The following is a 22,625-nucleotide window of genomic DNA, read 5'->3' on the forward strand; positions in this document are numbered from 1 at the left end:
GAAAAAAAGATCGTTTCTGGAATGTAGCCTGTATGCAACACTCGTCACTAAAAGGTCAACTCTGTTTCGCAAGCCCTTTTACAGCCCCATCGACCGCACAGGGTACATAGCACCACCTGCTCGCATTTCTCGCTGCACAGGCGAGAAATGCGAGCAGATATCGTCTTCAAGTGACCATGATATCGTCTTCAAGTGACCAACCGACGTGCTCATACTGCCATATTTTCTGCTTATTTCTTTCCCCGCGCAGCAACAGAATGAAACGGCTTTTCCCCCGACATCGTCGCGATCACCTGCCCGAATGATTGTTTGAGAGCCTTAACCTATCACCTGCCATCTTTAGTCACATGGCAAATGTTCTTACGGCACTAATCTGTAATTCCTAGCTTTCTGTAATACCCCCTGGAGGACTCTTTAATGCAATAAACTGAACTCAACTGAAAACGTGACGACAATCACTTCTGCCCGCCTCACCTGTAAGAATGAAAAACGCGAACGCTCGAGAGTCACCCAAGATGGACAATGAAATTGCAAACGCACTGCGTTCACATTGCTGTGAATTGCTAGCGCAGAAGACAAAGTAAGAAATCCTTGAATTTTCAGAAACTTCAATTGTTCGTGTGTAATTACGTGTGAATCTACACAAAGCCAAATCAACCTTGCAATACCTCCTGTGCTAGCAAACTGAAACTGTGTTGTAGCTTTGCGTCATAACGATTCAAGGTATCTTTATGTGTGGCACATTCAAGGGCAACTTTCTGGCTGAACATGTACAGAGTGGCTAGATATTAGGCGGAACGCTTCTCTATAAGACTACTTTTGCTTGGGTAGGCAACATACTGCCCACCTGTGGCACATATTGCCGGCAGGGCACACATTCTTTCTGTGATGTCGAAGACTTCACAATAGTAGCATCCGCGTTATTTTATAGTTAGCGGAATGACTGTTTCCTGCAAAACTTTGAGCAAGAAGCGAATTCTCAGACCACTCTGCGCCGTATCTGTTATTCTGATCTAGCCAGCCTGATTTAGGTCGCCTCCCTACAACCTTTTTTTATTTGTCACTTTCTCATATACTGGTATGTAAAGTTTCCGCGCGGGAGTCTGATAAGGTATCCCTTACTGTAATTCCTTATTTTTTTTATTGCGATAGCAATTATATGGACACTCCAAGCTAATTTCTGTCGACGTCGCCGTCGCCGTGAAGTTCCGTATAGAGTCCAACGGCGATGAAATCGTCGCCGCGCGCCGTATGCTGTATGCGCGAGTGAAAGCGCGCGAGGGACGCGCGATTTCACGGGGAGCGAACGCACGGCGGATGTAAGGCGTCAGTAAGGACGTTTCTTGTGTAGAAAATACCAAGTGCATGAAAGCTGGGTCACTAAGATATCGTAAGAAGAGTTCATGCACCCACAAGCTGATAAGCGATTGCATGCTAATAAAGGTATTTGTGCCTCAAACGGGCCGCCGTTTGCACAACCCCATGTTTACGAATGCTCAACTGGCGCCGGTTGGCAGTGCAATAAAGTTTTGCCACGTCTCAGACGAGAGTGTTGACCCACGCAGGGAAGCCGTCTCCGGTTCTTACATGGAAGCGCAACGGTGACTACTTCCCCACGAAGACGCTGACGTCAGTGGCCGGCGACGTGAAGCAGTCCAAGCTCACGCTGTCATCCCTGCAGCGGAGCGACCTCATGGCCACCTACACGTGTGTCTCCTCCAACAACGTGTCCAGTCCCATGGAGGTCTCCGTCACGCTGGAACTGAACCGTGAGTTCTTAGAAGCTTCCTTCTTTTTGGTTGGAGTAATCGCAACTGTCTTTTTTTGGGGGGGGAGGGGGGGCTAAAATTACAGTAGCGCAAACATAAAATTGTAATTGCCGCAGTTAGAATCCTGTAACGGCTGAGAATACGGGGTGCACGGCCCAATGCATGCCTTCGTTATATTTTATAAGGATGCCTGGCTATATTTGACTGTTATATCATCTAACATAGCTAAGCTCCCCTGGAAATAAACACGTGTGGCTTTTATTTTTCAAATACGCATCGCTCCCGCTTATCTGAACGAATTTAATTGGGCCACAAATTATTCAGTGCAAGTTTCTGTAGTCGAATATGCATTGCCTACATATATTCCTGTTATAAGGGCGTGACGTCAGCACTCAACGGTTTTAAATACATATTCAGAACACACCTACCGATCCAAGAAAACCAACAGAAAGGGGCACAGTTGTGCTACCTACTACGGACGGGTTTGAATAAGTGAAGTGCAGAAGGGTACTTATTTGGGCTGATTGGTTCATGATTACGAGGACATTCATGTTACGAGCACGACTATGAGCGCTGTGGTCTGTGTCCTTCTCCTCGTCTTGTCGTTTAGCGCTGTTTTCTGCTTGAATATATATATGTGTTTATCGTTAGCCTTATGTGACACCACGGTGGCGTTCTTTCCGCGCTGTCGCAGTGGCGCCGACATCGGTGCAGATCCGCAAGAGCGAGGCTCCAATCTCGTCGGGCCTCACTGCCGAGATACTGTGCGAGGTTTGGGGTTCGCGGCCTCCACCCGAGATCACCTGGTGGAAGAGCAGCGAGCAGCTGAACCAGACTTTCGTGCACGTGTCGCAGGACGGAAACCTGACCACAAGCGTGGTGGCATTCTCACCGCAGCGCTCCGACAACGGCCAGATGCTGGTGTGCCGTGCGCAGAACCCGCGCCTCAGAAACAGCGCCCGCGAGGACCAGTGGGAGCTCAGCGTGCACTGTGAGCAATGGCAGCGCACTCACAGCAGGGGGCGCAACTGGGATTACTCTTTCGTTGCATGTGCTGTGCACAATGTCACGTGGTGTATGTCCTTCAGAGAGTAGGTTAAACAAACGCAGTGCGAACTACGTCGTGTTCTATCATCTTGCGATAGAAATGCGAAACCGGCATTGCCTGCACAGGGCTGTTGGCACGCGCGATTCAGGAAGCGAACATCTTCGATTCTGCTAGTGCAAAGAATCTATCATTGCGCGCTGTGTTTTTGATGTTTTAATATAAGGTATGAATGAAGGTTCGTTTATTGGCAGGCTAATGATTTTGGTATAACAGCTAATGCTAACGATTTCGGTATCCCTCATCATAGGTAATTATGTTTTATATTTCCGGCAATACTTTTGAGTGGTAGTATTCCCGCAGAACATAATGTGGAGGACTGCTTCCGCAGAACATAAAGTGGTGGTCTGGTAGAGTGTCTCATTGCAGAGCTGGGGATTTTCTTATAAGTCCAACCACTGGAAACATTTTATATTGTTCGAGATACCCCAAACAAGGCCAAGTGGCTAGAAGTGGCAAAAAATGCTTTCTATTAAAAGAATGGTGGCACTATCTATGCGGCCCAAGCCTCGTGCGGAGGCAAGAAATGCATCCAGGTGCAAACTTGGGGAAGTAGACAAGGAAATCAATCGCTTAAAGCCTATAATAAATGCTACAGATGGAGTGAAGACAGTAGAGTATAGCCGTGGTTACCACAAAAGAAATTGATTGAAATGGCTTTAGAAACCCCGGCGGTAGCATTTCGAGGTAACATTCCCGACTGCCAGCGTTGATGTTAAACACATATTTATTTGGTATGTGCCGCACGTAAGCCTATGCTCAGCTATTATTCTGTAGGCGCTGTGTAACTTAAATTTGTGCACATCTAATCACTTTTTCATCGCTTCTGCAAAATAAAAAGAAAAAAAACTAGAGAAAGAAAGAAAAATCGCGCTTCGGTGCAGACTATTCAATTTCAAGTTTTCTCTCCCATAGCTGAGCCTGGACGTCCTATAGATAGCTTTCAAAAGATAGGGGCGATATGTAAACGAGAAGTCATTAAAGTAATATATCCGAGTTAAATGCTGAAGCTATGAAAACCGTCACTTGGTAAACATGACGCTTCTTGTGTGTTTGTAATGTACAATAAGGGTGACATTATACTTACAAGAATATTCCAGAACATAGAACCTACTTCTACGCAGCACAAAGAAAAACGCCAATTTTAATCTTGCAAGGCAAGTAGCGTAGGAACAGTCTTTCTTGAAGTCGACATGGATAAATGCCTGACAGCATCTCACGCAACTTTTGCTAATGAAACATTTTGCCGCATTTTTCTGTTCTTCATATTATAGGGCAATTTCGCGGTTTATCCACACTTAGGTGTTTTAATGACGTTGAGAAAGTTGAACGGATCTTTGCCTTCATAGCAAGAAACTTGCGTGGTGTGCAATGGACGGGTTTTATATCACTGCTTATAGAACCTCTCATTAGCGCCTATAAAGAACCTATTGTTTGGTTGAGAAAAGAGGTTTGCATTTATTAAATATCATCATGCTCTATATCTGAAACATGTAAGTGGGGCTTCTTATATTTATTTTTTGGTCTGGACTGCATTTTGTTTGTTCTAGCGGAACATGGATATTACTAAAACGTTCGATGTGCTATATAGCATAACAGTGAACTTGCTGATAGAAACAAGATTTATTTGCACAATTGTAATATTGACACGTGTACTTGCGACTAGTTTTGCGTGTACTTTCGAAGTAGTTTTGTGACTGTTTTCATTCACCCCTTCTACTACGTGACAATATAACAAAAGTTCAATTTTCCACGTGTTTCTCCTCATTATCCAAAAAAGCCGAAATACAAAAAAGAAAGTATTGATTTCAATTTCTTGCTACAAATCAATCGTCTTCAGCCAAGTCAATCGAAATACGAGTTTGATAAAACAATTGATCGCGCAGCAGTAGGTTTCGCGTTGCTTTTTAGGGCCCCTTTAACTTCCCCCAAAGAAACAAAGTGCGAAGGGGTATACAACATAAGTGGTAAAAACTTATAAGAAAAACAAAGCAGCCCCACTTTGACTCAGAATGGGCAGGGAAGCGATGTGCCTTGACTCAAGTTTTCACTTAGCGTACCTACTATACCACTCCGCTGAGACTCGTGGGTCGAAAATTTCGCAACCACGGAAGCTGTTCGGGCCTTTTAAAAGACATCGCAGGGGAGACGTCCTGTCCAGAACACTCCTCGTCGCAGGAATCGACGAGGAGGGTTACTGAAGCGCAGCGTTTTTTTTTTTACTCCTTACTGCATTTATTTTTCTTTGATCAGTTACCCTAGCTACCTGGAGCGGCGTTTCAGACATTTTCCAAGGCTACATTTCCAGTACTCATTAAAATTTTCCTCTCTCTCTCTCTCTCTCTATTTCTTTCGCCAACCGTTCTTTTTTCGGTATCATGCGCACATTCGGTGGAGTTGAAGAAGCCAGCCGTCTGTGAATACGGAAGTTGATATAACGTCGGGCTTAACATCTTAGGCAAGGCATTTAAGGGCTCGTTTATCTGTGTAAGCTTTACTCAGCCACCGAAGAAAAAAAAAGAATGGAAATCTAACGCGGGTGTTCGAAGTTATTTATTTAGTTATTTATTTACTTAGGTTACCCCGAAAGGTCCATTGGTTGAGGGTATTACATAGGAGGAACCAATACAAATAAAATGAACGGTACATTAGGTAACATTCCAATTAAAACAATAATACGAAACGAAACTTTTGTACAAGCGAATAATTAAACGCTACGTAACTGTTTATCTGATGTACCGCGTTTTGCAGAACAGTGATCACTTGCCTGCCCGTCAAGATGCGCAGACCCCGATGATGATGATAGATAATATTGTGATCATGATAGTAGGGTGCCTACTATAATGCTCTTTGAAACGGGGCGGGGACAAATACTCACCCAGCCTGTTTGTTTTAATCAGATTTCGCTGTATCTACCGCTATCTAACCTTTCGCCTGTCTGATCTCGATCCCCATCTTTCCTATTTCAAATATCTTGCACTATAGTGCCCCATTACCGACACCTGCAGTGACTCTGGTTCTAATCAATATCTTTCTAGTTTTTCTTTCTCACACCAATACTCTGATCCTGTCTTAGTTATCTCGACTGCTGACCGGTTAATTCTGCCACTTTCCTTCGATCCAAACGCATCTTTAAGGTGGAGACTCCCTACGGGTCCGGTTGGGTCAATGTAGTTGCATCACATTACGATGTGCCGAGTTGTTTGCGCGTTTTTTCCTGCAGCATGAGCGTATACCTCATCTTATTCCGTAGTATTTAGACGCAACCAAGGACGGAAAAAAAGTCAAGACAGGAAAGAACGAAAGACGCTCTTTCCTGTCTTGACTTTTTTTCCATCCTTGGTTGCGTCTAAACACTACGGAATAAGATGAACCAACTAGCCCAGCAACAAGTCCTGATACGATACCTCATCTTGTGGCGAATATTGGTTCCGGCATGTTTTTGTCGTCAAGCAACCAGTTCGAGCCTCAAATAGCAAGGCATTATCAACTTCTACGTTATCGCACAATTCTTTGTCTTGTCTTCTTGCTGCTTTTGCAAATCTCCGCGGACTGTTTTTGTTTCCATCCTTTACATATCCACTTTGCCGTCTCTGCTTCTCTCACTTCCTTTTGTATTAGTGTTGCTTATTTATTTACATTTTCGATTAGCCTGTACGTGGTTGCCAACTTTCTTGAACTCTTCCTGCAATTCGCACCACGCGACCGCCGTCACTCAGAGGCCACGATGTTGTGCTCCTCCATTCCCGTCGGCAGCGGTCGTTTTTCCGTGGATGCGAAATTCGAAAATGATGGCTTATGACATTTAGATAGTAATTAATAGTTTAGGGACCCCAGGTGGTTGAAGTTATTCCGGAACCCTACACTACGTGGCGTCTCTCGCAGCGCCGGTGTTGCTTTCGGTGGTTAAACCACGCCAAACGATCACTGCCTTTAATGACACACGTTCCACTATTGATTACGCCATCTCCGGTACCGGCCCACATTTTCATCGCATTTTCTCCTGGATGGGCTTGCTTTACTGCGCGAGAACCCTACGAGGCCTACGCGTCAAACTCCGGGGACGAAGGCATGGAAAGCTTCGCTTTATAGCAAAGAAATTTTGAGCTTGAGGCGTGTACTTGCTGCAGTGAGGATATTTAGGCACCTCTTCTTGTTTCATTGTGCAATTACGCGGAGCACTGAATAGGCACCGACACATTTGTAGGGTTAGTACAGATGGATATACATAACCTGAATCGCTATGTGTGTGCTCTCCTGCATGTAGGCTACCCGGCAAGAGCAGCGGCAGCCACGGTCAGCGAAGTCCGGAAGTCATCGCAGTGAAAGCCTCGCTTTAAAAACACGCACTAGCCATTGTCCTGGCAAACTTGCGCTCGCAGCGAGCAACTTGAACGTAACGGTCCCTCCGCTATAGCACGTGCAGTATAACCAGAACGCAGTGGGTCGCGCTTGCCTCGTTGGCTTCGCTGCAATTATTTGCGAGAAAGTGGATCAGTCTTCCGTTGTTGTTATGCATATAAATGTTTGCTCAGACCATGAGATGCGTGGATTTGTCAGCACACCACCTAAACGCATCAGCTGCGAGAGCAGTGCGAATAAAGTTAGTAAAAGTTAAAACGTGCAATTTACAGTGAGGGGAGTAATGTTCCGTATCGGCGTACTTTTTTTCTGTCGAATCCCTTTTGCAGATTGTTATTTTGGAACGCCTGAGCTCGGACGTGTTTGCATTAAGAAATTGTGAGATGTCCGATGACAGTCTCTTCTGCTTTATAAGCAGCTCTTGCGGCATGTAAAGTGCAGTGTGCCTGTAGGCACAAAATATTGGAAACCTAAAAAAGTATATAACTCGCAACGGTAGAAAATGCATAAATAATATTTGTTTGTCTCGCTAAGCGTGGCGTTTGTGTATACTATCAACACTATTCTAAAGTTTTACAAGCGTATTAAGGCTTTGCTTGATATTATTTCACGTGCAAGCGCAACTGGCCCGCTCGGCGCAATAGGCGAATGTCTGTTCCAATCCGCGAAGAAAGCGGCTCTCACTCCGGCGGCTCCTGCGTGCGGCTGCTGCATCGCCAGTTGTTTCCAAAACGCACAAAAATGCCTTCACTGCCTTCTGGACCTCTCTTCCTATCTGAACCCTTATGAAAGGCATGAGGGAAAAAAAAACGCGCGTCTGTCATCCATCTCATTCCTTTCTGTATGCGGCCTTTGAGCTTATATAAAACGAACTATTATAGGTGCTGCGGGCTTCATAGTGGTGCACTTAATTTCCTTCAACTCCTCCTGAGAACACTGTTGGCAGAAAAGACAGAAAAAAACTAATAAGGAAAGGAGGTATCGAAAACAATGCAAATGACGTTGTGTGCCAGTTGCCAGGTTCTTTACCTGTTCCTACTTTCGTAAACTTGTGCACGTTTAAGCTGGCTGTCTGATTACAACAAGACAAGCAACTATTCCCAGGGAACAAGCTTCACGAGCTGCTACCCAACGGTGTTCTTTCCCTGAATTTTGAGATGCTTGCATTGAGTTGCTGGTTCCTTAGCATGAAATGCACTAGGTATTCGATTGCCGATACGGACTCTGCCACAGCGAATAACGCTTTCGTGTTGGCATTTTCACACCAAACCCGGAAAGTACGAAGCTTCAAGCCAGGCAAATATTAAAAAAAATCTTTTTTTCACTGCAGATGTTCAATGACACCGCTTCCATCTCATACAAGAAGCAAGATAACTTCAAGGAGCCTTATGCTTATAAAAAAACAGCGTTATGATCCTTGAAGAATACACACGTTAAATCTGTGCGGCTGCAAACCTTAGTATTTACATTTATATTTAAGCAATGAAACAACTCAACTGTGCTAACTTTCTCACGGTTTCCTGACTTCATATTCTCTGTCTGCCATCGTTCCAACATTATAAAGATTTTGAAGCGCCACTTGGGCAATAATACAAGTGAGATTCAAGAAAACGCGGCAGTGTAACCTATAGAGCTCTAAACCTGAGTGAGCCTTTTCTGAAGAACAGAACGAATTGACATTTTTGAGCCTAGCAAGTAGTATCAAAGCCATTTGAAGGGAGCATATTACGAAGCACGTGACAGCACTCAGGAACTATGGAAGGTGACAGCATTGATTCAACCTAACCTTATCCATTTCTTTGCAGGAACAACACAAAGTATTCCTTAAATTGCTCTGCTTATACCATGGCGAACAACACAACAACAATTTACAAGAAAAGGATGGCACTAGTGATCACCGTGTGAATATGTAAAAAGGCGTGCGCTTGGAAAATAAAGCACTTCATTGACTCAAACCTGTTCTACGGACTTGTAAAGAAAATATATTTTCCTTGTATGAAGAGCGAACTGAAACCCGAATTGCGAGGCTACGTCAACCGGTTTAAGCTCGCACTAAGAAGAGCGATATAGGCGACAAAATATGCTTTTCAGTTTTGACTAAAGCAGAATGAATACTGGTACACACGAATGCCTCGAACTTTTCTGTGGACAGACAACTAACTTTAGATTGCTCACATTGATTGGTCGAAATCGATCCATTTATATATATATATATATATATATATATTATATATATTATATTATTATTATTTATTTATTTATTTATTTATTTATTTATTTATTTATTTATTGGCTGATTGACTCATTCATTCAGGCAGGCATGCATGTATTGAGTTCACCGTCCGCAAGTCACATTAGCGGCGTAGTCCACTCTGCAATCAAGGGCTCCAAAATAATCTTAACCGCGGTCCTTTATTCTCCTTCCGTCAAAATGCGCCTTCGTGGCCGGGAATTGATTAAATGACCTTGCTTCAAAACTGCACAGTTTTGAAGCCTTTAGAATCAATTATAAGGAGTTCTGCATTAAAGCTGTAAATATGTCGTATTCGAACGTGAGGTGGTCTCACGCCTTTGCACTTTCACTTTGCCGTTGTTCAGTGGAACCTCACTAAGCGTGTGAGAAATCAGTGTGCCCGCGTAACTGCACTGCTGCATGTTCTACGCGCAGACAAACCGAGGGTGCAGCTCCGCCTCGGACAACAGATGTCGTTCGACAACATCCGCGAAAGGACTGACGTCACCTTCCTGTGCGTCATCGACGCCAACCCACCGGTGGAAGAGGTCCAGTGGATTTTCAACGGTCGAGAGCTGCGGCCCGCTCCCACGGCCGCAGATATGCTTGGCGGGAAGCGGCCCATGCGCAACAACCTTGTCATTCGCAACATCGGCACCAGTCACTCGGGCAACTACTCCTGCTTGGGAGCCAACTCGGAAGGCGTGGGCACAAGTGCTGACGTCAACATACACGTCAAACGTAGGCTGCAGTACATTATTTCGAACTATCAAATAAAAAAAATTACCAGCATTGCGCAGAATGTTGTTTCATGCAAAGCAATATGAGGCGCATTTCGGAGACAGTAGTTATTTGCGGCATCCGGATAGTAAAGTCACTGGAAGATGAAACTTGAAGGCTCATTACTAATTCTCAGCCTCAGAGCGCTTGAGTTTCTGCACAACACAAGAATCCAGGTGAAGAAAGTACTCCTCTTTTACTTTCCTCCGCTACATTGTTAAACAACTCGCTCCCCGTTTAATTTTCAGCGCCTCCTTTTTTATCTTTCTGTCACCACATACCGCCTTCTCCAGCGCAGGCTAGCAAATTGTATATTCTTTAGACTAACGTCCCCACCTTTGGCATCTCATTTATCTCTCTCTCTCTAGACCACATGTTCATTTTGGTGACCACTAAGAACACATTAGTGTTTTTCGTGCTCGTTTGAATCGTTCAACAGTTCGAGTGAATCGTGCCGACACACCCGGGTTTAGAATGCACTTGTGAACTCAGCCGTAGGCATACATGCGAGGATTGTGATACACCAGAGTAGCGCAAAGCTACAAAAATATTCGAGTTGGGCAATAATAGTTAACACAGATGGTAAGGCGAACACCTCAGAAATGTTTTGGTCCAGATTAGATCACTTGACCAAGAAGAACTGTCCCTCAACTGCAGTTGTTTCTTCTTTTTTTTTCTGAGGAACCCGCATTTCGTGCCTTTTGTAGCAACTCCCTGTTCTCGGTGAATGTCAATTTTCTTTTTCGGGGGGTTGGTATGAACTGTCCATGCATTTTTGGTTCGAGGTCTTCTCCGCATCCTTCTGTAAAAAGTAGGCACTAAGTGACGGAACACCTCTCTCCTTCTCGCCGCTCCTCACGTGACACTCAAACTGACGTCATGCTCGCAGACTCCCCCGTGTGCCGTTCCCACCAGCGGGTAGTGTACACGGCGGCACGTGCCGAGGAGGTTGACGTGTCCTGCGAGGTGGAGGCACATCCGGCGGCCGTCACTTTCCTCTGGCTCTTCAACTCGAGCCTGCAGAGCCATCAGCTCGACTCCGTCCACTGGAACGGCACCCAGAGCACGGCGCGCTACGCGGCGCATTCCACCGACGATTACGGCACGCTCCTGTGCTGGGCCCGCAACGAGGTGGGACGCCAGGAGCAGCCGTGCGTCTTCCTCGTCGTGCCTCAGGGTGAGTGGACGGAGCCGCCATCAAAGCATCGCCGCGGCGTCCTCGGGCTCGTGCCGTTGCAATAACGCAGGGTCCACGCATGGGTTCGCTTGACTGTCTCGCTTTTCGGCGTTGCCCTGAATTCCAGATCATCGTATGGTCAAAGTGGTCGGCATACCGGAGCTGTTTGGGAAAGACGCAGAAATGCTGCTGTATATGGTATGCCTTACGTATTGATGTCGACAATGTGCCCTTTTTTATATAAGCGAATAGGCAGACCGCTTGGGGGACATGTAACGTTAGCTTGTACAAGCGCACGGTCGGCCACAAAGCATTGCGGGTCGCGGTTTTTTATAAGAAATGTGAAATATTACTCGGTTCAGCAATAACGTTTCTAATTTGTCAGACTACTGCGTAGGTCGCAGAAAGGATACTACGAATTGAAATCTGAAAACGAGGATTTGGGCTCGGGCTTTCCTGAGAAATTATTTTTCCCACAAACCTCGTGTCTGGTAACTTGTTTCGTGAGCGACTGTACGTTGTGCCGGTGAATAAAGACTACGAACTGAAAGAGCGAATAAGAACGATAAAGGAATTATACATTTCAGGTACGATATTGGCGATAGAAGTGTCACCTGTCAAAAGTAAACTCTGTTGTACTGTCGATACTGCCCTGGGAGTTTTTAACGCGACAGCGTTAGGGGCCCCGTGTCGCAGGAAACCCGGCGTCGGCCTGGATGTCGGCGTCCGTGGCAAAGAAAATCATCCCGAACCACTCCGACCTCGCAGGCCCTCCACGTGGTGCACGATGTTAGTGAACAAAAATTGAATTTCTCAGAGTAAAATCCATCAGAAAATGGTAAAGTACGACTTACCCACAACCTACAGACATGGTGGCGTCGGACTGGTATTTGAATGTACGAGAAAACATAATTCTGTTATGAGGAAACTCAAACACAAACCCCGTTTCCAGCATTTCTACCATGCTAACATCGGCGCGCTCGGGCAGTTTACTTGCGAAAATGCTATCCAGATGGCACTAGCATCCTCAGCAGGTCAAATTGGGACTACATACGCCTGCCTAATGCGTTTTGGACATCGGGGCAATAGCCAACAAATAATAAAAATTGTGGTTGATCCCTCTTATATAGGAATCGGTATAGAACACGAAAGTGAAACGTGTCTTCACAGAAGTAGTGTAATGTTTATTGCACATTGATATATAATGTCTATTGGTGTTTTGTGGCTAAAGCGCCCTTAGGCGTTGATGCACCCACGCTGACGCCTGGTGGCACGTCTCCTCCATCACGACTACCAACGTCGATGACCATGAGCAACCGTCGTGCATATGGAAGCTGCACTACGCTGCACACGCTAGCACAACGCGAAAGACGAAGCACGTAACTGACACACTAATACAACGCGCAAGACAAAGCACGTAACTGAATCGTCACCGAGTCAAATCAGCGCGTACAGCGCGTCGTAATTGCAGCCTCTGCGATCAACTTCAGAAACATTTTCAGAGCTAATTGCGGAGGCCACGCTCCGCTGTGCTGAGTACGGTGAACGCCACCTAGGTGGCGTTGGTAGTGCTTCTTGATGCCAGCGTCCCTTCGAATGCTGGCATCGAGGCGTCGTAGTGCTGAGACCACCGAAGCGTTCACTGTCGGTGCGCGTTAGTGTCATAATGCAGTACTTCTCTTTTCTGCTCGTAGGCGGCGGCACCGCCCCGAGCAAGAGCGCGGGTACACGGAGGAGTGTTAGATATATAAGGCGCGTCTGTGCAGCTCTCTGCAAATGCGTTTGTGGCGCAATGGGTTAAACGCTCGGCGATCTATCGTCGCGGACCGAGCGGTCGTGGGTTCGATTTCCAAATTTTGCATGTTTGTGGAACTTTTTCTTCTGGTTTCTTTCTTTGTATTATGTTCTATGACGTATTTCCGTGACGGAAATACGTCAGTGAAGTCTTGGTGGACCCCGGCATAAAACACTTTCGTGTTAAAATAATTAAAAAAACGTCCTAGGGCCTTCACATTTTAATATAAGACGACTTAAATTGCCCCTAGAAAAACGTCGTCCCAGCAATGATTCCTCAAGTTCATAACACGAGTGGCGACGCAGTTGCCACTAAAGAACACAAGTTCATTTGCACCATTGTGCTAGAAAAAAAGAAAACACAGGCAGCTTGACTCGACAAACAACAGCGCAACGCTACGCACAAGGTATCGCCACATTCAATATGAATATCCGTGAATGATGGGGCTCCGTGTAGTTATTACATATGTTGCAAGCAATAGTGCACATGCTTGAAATTGTAGAAAAAAATACCAACATGTAATAGACAATGTCTAAGTTATTTATTGAGCTTACTATTTTTTCAGATTTCTGTTTATTAAAAAAACTAATATGTAAGCGCTGCCTGCAGTTTCATTCTTAGCATAGGGCACGCACAGAAGAACAACAGCTCTGTGATCTTGTTTGAAAGTTTCAAAATGGGAAGCAATATACATCATATTGCATTATTATTAGACGACATGTCGGCTTTCCGTTCTAAGTGTTTCAAAAATAATTCGTTCTACGTCTGAAAAGTGGGGTTGTTTGTAATGCATATACATAGGAATTGATTGGTGCCAGAAATCCCACACATCATTTGTTCGCTTAAAACAGATCGTTATATTCAGTAAGGCCGCTTGAGTAAGCTGTGATGCATGTGACAAGAAACTACGTAGACACCTACGCGATATCGATAAAAAATTGGCAGTTATTTACTTTGAGGGGGAGGGGCCGCGGGGTGACGTCGTCATGTGTCCGCATTTTAATCTACAAAAAAACATCAGCCCATCTCAGCCTCTGGGGATATAAATTCATGTCTATTTCCTATAGATTGTCACACCATTGGAATGAAAACGACAATCTACGTGAACACTGGTTGGAAGGCTTTAACTTTGTGCTATAGATTAGAACACAGTACTACGACGCGCTTGAGGTTTCAAAACGAAAAAAAAAGGCATTGTTAGGCTGCTCAGTTTTCCTATTTAGCCACCACGTATCCGAGGTCACTGTCTTAATAAATATACATTTTAAGCTATTCAGTTCTAAGTCACGCATTGTATATTCTAATCCCCGATTTCTTAGTCATGCGCATATGTCTCCGAAACGGAAGCTCTTTATTTTATAGACCTATCCTTTCCTTTCTTTATTCGGTTACTGTCACAACTATTACGCAACGATGGCCTTGGCAATGAATGTCCCTGATTTAAAGCGTCCGACTTATACAGATGCTTCGAGGCACGACGGCAGGACTTCAATTTATGACTCCAAAGCTATGATATATCGTAACTGCTCGACAACGCAACCTTTTTAAGTATTCTTAGCATGCTCTGTTGTAGGCTTTGAACTCTCGCAATCTTTACCGTCGTCCGAATGTCTTGGGAAAAAGTCAATACTGAGTGGCGATGGCATGCAGCAGAGTCACCGCCTATCAATACTCGAGTCGCTTATCCAATTTTGCTCTTTCTTTCTCATATCGGATCGCGTATCGTATCGATTTCTCGTATTCGCCTGACAAAAGGGCGCACGCCGCTTAGCTTGTATAAATGTGGGAGCGCCAGTGAAATATGACCGCCTGACGGGATGAAATATCTCCAGAACGAGAGAAAAAAAAAATAAGTCCATTCTCTCTGCGAACAACATTTATCGTGCAACTGGATGCTTACGTGGTGAATTGCGGTGCGGTGTCATATGACGGAAAGAATAGGTTACGAAAGCATCCTTGGTTTTTGAAGAGAAAAACAAAAAGATGATGTTACGGGGCATGGTGTTAAACTTCGCGCAGGCAAGTCATGTCCGCTCCCTTCCACCATCTTTTTCTTTTTTGATCCAAGGAGTTTGGCGAGTACTTTTAAGATTTTAAATTTTTTTGCGAGCATCCGTTCACTGCCCACGTCTTCTTTTCTTTACCCTGTGGGACTGGAGTAAATATAATTCTTTAGAAATGGCCGGCGCGTATCGCAACGAGACGCATGGCACGCCTCTCGTGAAGCAATTGAGCAAGATGCTGCCTGCCATTTTCTGTTATAGGAGGCGCAGTATACGCGGTAATAACTAACGCTGTATCATCTCTTGAGTGACTTTTCACTGCAGTCATCTTCTAAAGAAAAGCATTCGTATGAATTCTATTTATTCTGACTGTCTTGGGTATTGCGTTTATGAAGATGATATAGATATTGTGCATATGCATTTTCACATGTTTTCTCGACCACCAATCAGTATGAGTGAGAATTTTTGTTCCAGTAAGGTTATGACACAGGACAGTTATGTTTGTCCTTAACATCAGCTCCAGGCTGTCACAGGCAAAATGATGCGCACTGTTTATGTGCGTTTAGCGGCATACGAGCTATTAGTATATCATTAAGCTCGTTTCCTGCGGTGTCTGCCTCTGAGCCTCTGTCCAATCGCGAGGGCGAGACGTTCAAGCAAAATACTTTAAATACCCATTTATTTTCGGTTTTGCAACGCCGACAAGAAGCTAGACTGCCTTGTCACAGCGCAGCACAGACCGTGTGGCATTGTTCTCTGACGGCTTGAACTTGTTATTTTAGTGCTAAAATGAATGAGGTCATTTATTGTGCTGAACGTGACGCATCCTCCGCTAGCGACCATCATGCTTATCAGAAGCAGCATATTGCCGTTTTTCAAGAAATCGGAATCTAAATTTATTGTTATAGGTTCAGCAATGTTACAGGTACTTGATTTACAAAAGCAGACGCCATAATTAAAGACTGTATCTGGGCCTTTTGTACACAAAATAATTATGGTAGCTAACAAAAATCAAATCTAGCAAAACAACAAAGTATATATAAATGAAAATCAGAAAATACAGTACGGCCCTACCAATTCTCATGGTCTCCTGGCTTTCGCTTTGAGCATAAAGACTACGAAGAACAAATCCAGAAAATCTAGTAATCATGCATGGAAACGGGAAATGAAAGAGTGAACGCTGTTATTGGTTCAAAGGCACTTGTTCCCTTCCATAGAGCTGTAGCCTAGAAATGCAGATAAACGAGCGAAGGTTAACAGAAAAAACAGCACTTCAAGACGGGACACAACGGAAGAACCACAAACATCCTGCGCTGACTAACGACTGACATCCTTGCGAGCGAAGGATGCTTTCCTGACAGCAAATATTTGAGTCGATGGGAAACCCTTGACAGTTGGCGTGATCTACTTTGGTGGCCCTAATTTAGGACATCTCAAAGTGATGGTGACGCATCTGGGCATCCTTTAAATACTCAATTTACGACCGATCAAGTAGTCGTGGGAGCACTCGTGGAAAATCAAAGCGTAGTTAGGGATCAAGTGATCCACAAGGCATCGACAAGCTTTTTTAAAAACCTGTTAGATGGTATACAGTTTTTGTTTTTAAAGAAAAAAATTTCTATCTTATTCGCACTTTACATGTGATAGACCGATGAGCCTGTGAGCACGTTTATTTACACCGGAGAAATTTCAGCAAAAAATTATTCCATGATTAAGAACAAATGTTGAAGTTTTATCGCGCGAAAATTGCGCAAGGCAGGAGAGCCTTGTTTGAAGCAAGGTAGTTGTTTAGGGTTACGAATGGAAGTGTCAACAGATTTTTGTGGCACATAGCGAGTGAAATGGTACGCTTGAAAAATAATTTGAACAAAGCTATGTTAATAATTGTTCGCCTTTCGCAATGAACTGCTGTTAGCGTTGCATAACACTTTTATGTAGCAGGTGTAGTGACGGTGATGTTAAACTGTTTAACCACGTTTTATGGTCATCATCATAACAATTAAAATTTTCTTAGTACACTGCAATACGAACGCCTCTTCCTGCTAATATCAACTTCTACCCAGTCTCAACTACAGTATCGGCTACTGGAATATGCTGTTTAAGGGCCTTAGCACCGCCTTACTGTCTCTCAAGGTTAGGTGCACACCATTTATTTCGCCCTCCGCTACTATATCGCCTTATTTTGCTTCTTCTATACCTCCTTTGCTATCTTCTAAGTTTCAGATGCCTACGCCAGTACTTGTAGGAAGCTCTGACTGTGCACCAGGTCTCTCCCAAAAGTTCAGTACAGTACGTTTAAAATAAACATTTCCCAAGCTTTCAATAGAACCAATGTGGTTACCTTCAAAATATTTCCGATGAACCACAATACACTGGTTTCCCGTCTTCTCCGATTGTGGAAGCACATTCGGAAGCTCTGTTCGGTTATGCGTTTCAGCAACAATGTCATTTGCTTTCGGATTGTCGGCACATCCCAGAAATACCACCTCCGGAGCCCCAGACATTCATTAGAGGAACATCGAAATTTGCAGGGGGCTAAATGCCGTCGGTAGGGACGGCGTTATAGCACCGTGATGGGAACTGCGTCTCCAAAGCTCACGCACCATCTACACAGGTTGCGCGAGGGGCATTATCGTGGTGTGGACTTCATGCACCCCTCGTTGGGCAAATTTGGTTACACGAGGCGTCCATAATCTCCCAAAGGCTTCACAAACTCCCCCTAGAAAGCAGCACTGACAGTTTGCCTTTGAGGAGCAGAATTTCATGGAAGAAAAAAGCAACACATCAACATGACGGACTTCTTGCTTTCTTCTTCCGCGCTTTATTGGCATTGCCTCATCTTTCTTTTTTCGCTCCTTGCTTTGTGACTTCAGTGGCAAGCCGTATTCGTAAATCGAAGTTTCTTCGCCGCTGACGACCTTTTGCAATAATTTATTGTTGTCGTCTGAAGTTTTCCAACGAACGCAAGTTTCTTTTCGTCGCGACTCTTCCTCAGGAGTCGGTCGTTTCGGCACCATCACGAAAGCAAACCTTCTTGATTTCGAAATTTTCCGTGAAAATCAGGTGAACGAATGACTTTCTGCAAACCAGCTGTTTATGACATTATTCCAGCAGTAATTCGGCGGTCACTGAGGCCAAGCAAGTACACGCGATCGAGGTTTTCATCTTCGCACGACGTGAAGGGGCATCCTGATCTGGCACCATCCTCAAAGTCTCGCGGTCTCCTCGAAAACGGTGGACGCTCTTTAACAAAGCGATTTCCTTCAGAGAATCATTTCCATGGGCCTTTTGCATTATTTCTTGAATTTTGTCACCGTTATTGCCCAATTTCTTTGAAACATTTTATATTGATGCTATGCTCTGTCTGTTCATTGATATGTGTTTCGGCGAAGACTGAAAATTGATTACAAAATTAGTGCGTGCACGAAATTGTGCCTCGTCTTTGAGAAGTCCGGCTCGTCCTACAATAGATCAACCGGGTTCTTTTGAACGGTAAGAGCGAGAGAAGAAGCGGTGCCGCTACACCCTATCCCACTTTTATGCTGACTCACTGCGTGAAATTTTAGCGACATACAACATACTTTTCTTTTCAAGGATCGGTAAGCTGCCTGTCCCAGTGTTCTTTCTTTCTTTTTTTTCTCTGCCGTATGAATCGCTACCCATTTTTTCTAGTGAGTTAATTTCCACAGATGGTTGAGGTCCACTACTGAAGTATATTTCCAGAAAAGATAATGGTTCGGAGTGAGTTCAGTATTAGCTTTCCGGCAGGTGACTTTTTTGTGTAAATCTACGGGTATCAGCTCCATAACACGGCTATCTTCGCAATGCAGGGACCAGACTTCAGTTATCCGACGAGACTCTGCTGACGATGCTGATATCGGCAGTCACGGTTCTCTTCCTCCTACCGCTGTGCATCATCATTGCGCTTCGACTGCGTAACAAGAGGAATGACGAAGAAGGTAAGCGTGGCTTGAATTTATTTGTTTTCGTCACTGACGTCGATAGGCTCTTCGCCGTTTCACGTCTTGCGTTATGCTCTCACCATGGCTTGCCTCTGCCACTTGCTAAGAGACCTTTGTGTAGGGGAAAAAAACGCAAAAAATAGAAGAAGAATTGAAATGTTCTTCTATTTGTCTAAAGAAAAAGGGTTATATGCAAAATGACAGAAAGTAGCAAGACAACTAAACAAAGGCCGTGGCTATTACGCAGGAGCAACATCAGAGTTTTTTTTTTCTTTTTTGCGCAGTCATTTCCTTTTGCTTTATTTCGCCTGAAAGCGAGGTAGGGAGCGTTTTCTTGAAACCTCATGTGGTGTAGAATTTTGTGCGTGTGTATGAAGCGTCAAGTTTTTTTGAAATTTTATTTCGCGTTCCAGATTCATTCTTCGGATAAGCGTTATATATAATAGATTTCATAGCAGATGCAACTCACGGGCATGGCACGTGCAATATTGAATTACTACGAAGGCGAGCCAGAGTGCAGGTATAAGCAGCATGCTCTCACACGAACTAAACAGCAAAAAAAGAAAATGGGCCTTCTTGACTGCTGATGTTCGCAAAATTTTCTTTGTGAATTTTAGAGCAGAGAGCAGAAGTAATAACAAAGCGAGCAATAACGTGGTACAAAAATACAGTAGTTGTACGTAGCTCATTTCTGTTCGGCTGCGACAGCAGGTCTCAGTTGAAAGGTGGCGCTGCAAACTGTGACGTATCCAACACAGCAGCAGTATGACACAACCTCCGCAGTGGATCCGGGTGGACTATTCGCAGTAAAATCAGATACATGTGCGCAGTCGCGCTTGGGCTGTTGAGTTATGAGAAGCTCCGGTGGATGCTAAATCTATCACACTGCACGACGCTTAATCTAGACAAAGTGAGGGCCTCGACGCATTCCCTTGAAGACGTCCTCCGAGACCACCGCAGTAAACACTGTCATAGTTGCGGTGCGGCTTAGTCGCCGAGGCAACGCTGTGTCCGATGGGAGGTAAGATCACTTTGTTTTTCCTATTATGTTGACTTCACCATTTGCTTCTTGCCCTTCTTGCTCAGCAGGTGCATTTTCATGCCACGCGCTTGAACACTGTTGAATTTGACCGGCGCTTTATTACCCGTGAAGAAATTCTATTGTTCATTTGATGTAAGGAAGTATATGAGTATACCTTACATCTGCGGTATTTCATTTTCTTTCGGTTTTTTTTTCTCACGCCGTCATTTATTATGACATTGCTTTACCAAGGACAACTCTGCATTTACGTTCTGTTACTTCTTGGGCGCTATAGAGTAAATGCATGCCGCTGTGACCTCGGACCAGCCACCGCAAGTTAAGCAAGCGGAAGCGGGTCCATAGCAGGCGCCAGCACCGCCCTCCTCATTCGGTTATCTACTTTCACTGAGCTAGCCCGCCATCACCGAAACCCTCTACACTTCTGCGTGATTTTCGCCTCTTGTTATCCCATTACATGAGAAAAACATGCCAAGGTAGACAATGCTATTCGCTTTGAAAGCAAGCAAAAGTGACCTCCTATAAACGCGAAGACCGTTTTATTGATCTGTGCTGTTGGGGACTCGGGGTAGCGTTTGGGCCGGTGATCCTTACAGCCACAGTGATGAGTAAGTTCGGGAGTACGAGCGAGAGAGAAAGGATTTATTCTACAATATTTTCAGCGGCTCCAGATATGGAAGCCTACTCCATGTAGGAGCACTTCACATCACATCACTACATGTCTCAGTACGCATAAGAACACCTCAGGATGCACCACTGCACCCAAGGTGTCCGCTTATAAAACAGTCGTTTTCCCTAGTTGACCCGACCACGGAATCGGACGACCTTGGTGCGGCCTATCAGAGGGGTTGTATTGTTCACAGAACTCCACCTATAATGTTGCACCCTCGCCCTCGCATTTGCCGCAACTGTGTGGCCATCTGGGAAACCGAGATCGTCGCCGTTACCATGGTAGTAATTCTAGGAAGTTCGCCCCACGAATGAATCAGTGGCATCTCCGCCACCGTCAGCTTGTCATGGTCGGCGTCGGGCACTGTAGCCGTCCGGGCGATGCTGATGAAAGGGGCTGCCTCGGTGGAAACACCCAAAGGTTGCGCACTGCCGATTTGGGGTGCTTGTCTGCCCGTCACCATCGGTGTCGGGCACTGTCGCCCTCTGGGCGATGCCGATGAAAGGGGCTGCCTCAGTGGAATCAACCAAAGAATGCGCCCTGCCGATTCGGGACGCAACAGTGCAAACGACGCTGCAGGTGACCGCACGAGTCTTGCGTCGTCGGGCACGTAAATTTGATGTCGGCGGTTTGAAATAAAAACATATTGGAATAGATCTACGTTATAGGGCACCATGCTTCCTTGTACCTTTGCAGGTACGAAAGAAATCACACCACCAGCATTGAATATTTGAGAAAAACTAAACTGCCAGGCTTATGTAAATGCGTGTGGATGAGAATGAGACAGCCTGAATGGTTGAGTTGATTTAGCTGGAAATGCTAGGGTGATTAAGCTTAACGCACTGCCAAGGTGACAGCACAATCCCACCATTGCAGGTGGTACGTATCCACCAAACCAAGGAACAAGAGTCTCCACGCATGCACGTGGAGACTCTTGCTAAGTCTCGGTGTAGTAGTGTGTCGTTTCAACCTCGGCCTGAAAGTGAAGAAAGGACGTAAATGCTTTCCCTAATACAGCGCCAACACGAAATAGCAAAGACACACACAAAATCCACAAAACGAGTGGTCACTAAAATATGATCGTTTATTCACGAAATCCTTATAATATATGCAAACGCGTGTTTGGAACGCAGCCGCTACAGAAGTCCCAGCATCTTGCCTTGTACGCCTATCACCCGTGTACCAGAAGTGCTACTTCACTATCTGTATTAGTGTTAAGGAACCTGGGGCTCACACAGTTATCATTCTGCTTTATAGAATACGCTTCCATGATCTCTCAGGACGTAGTATCTCTGGGTCTAAGCTAAAATGTGTCATCTTTCGCGTGTGTCTTTGCAGCGTCGTGTTTGCTCGCCCTGTATTAAGAAAATGAATCCGTACCAGCCAGCTAAATTATACATAATTCTACGCAAATTCCGCTGTGCCCCGCGCTGCCTAGAGAATGTAACTTCCATTGTTCAGCTTCCGTCGGCCAAATTCATGCACTCGAGCTCCTATAAGCAGCTATTGCTAGCCTCTTTCCAGCATTTGGCAGTTTAGGGTTTAATATATTGCATTAAAAAGCTGTAACCTGGAAACGCCGCACTGATGTTGGCAGATGTCACGAGGAAAACTAACATTTACGAGTAGAAGCATACTGTGAAAAAGCACTAAAGCCAAAAAAGTGCGCTTGGGGTGGCACCCTAGATACCAGCCATGGAATTTACTTGCTCGTGTTTTCCACATTTTCT

The 22,625-nt window shown here is 44.9% G+C and overlaps 1 protein-coding gene across 1 annotated transcript in view; it reads left to right on the top strand.

Annotated features, from left to right (window-relative positions):
* The window catches only part of LOC119441695 (hemicentin-2), a 271,115-nt gene that overhangs the window by 202,060 nt on the left and 46,430 nt on the right, over positions 1–22,625 (top strand). Inside the window, exons 5-9 of the mRNA XM_037706292.2 lie at positions 1,566–1,769; positions 2,464–2,760; positions 9,905–10,210; positions 11,139–11,426; positions 19,055–19,183. Of these exons, the coding sequence (XP_037562220.1) occupies positions 1,566–1,769; positions 2,464–2,760; positions 9,905–10,210; positions 11,139–11,426; positions 19,055–19,183 (1,224 nt within the window). The remainder of the gene's footprint in view (positions 1–1,565; positions 1,770–2,463; positions 2,761–9,904; positions 10,211–11,138; positions 11,427–19,054; positions 19,184–22,625) is intronic.

Source organism: Dermacentor silvarum, chromosome 2 (genome assembly GCF_013339745.2).
Source record: "Dermacentor silvarum isolate Dsil-2018 chromosome 2, BIME_Dsil_1.4, whole genome shotgun sequence".
In the NCBI taxonomy this organism is placed as follows: domain Eukaryota; kingdom Metazoa; phylum Arthropoda; class Arachnida; order Ixodida; family Ixodidae; genus Dermacentor; species Dermacentor silvarum.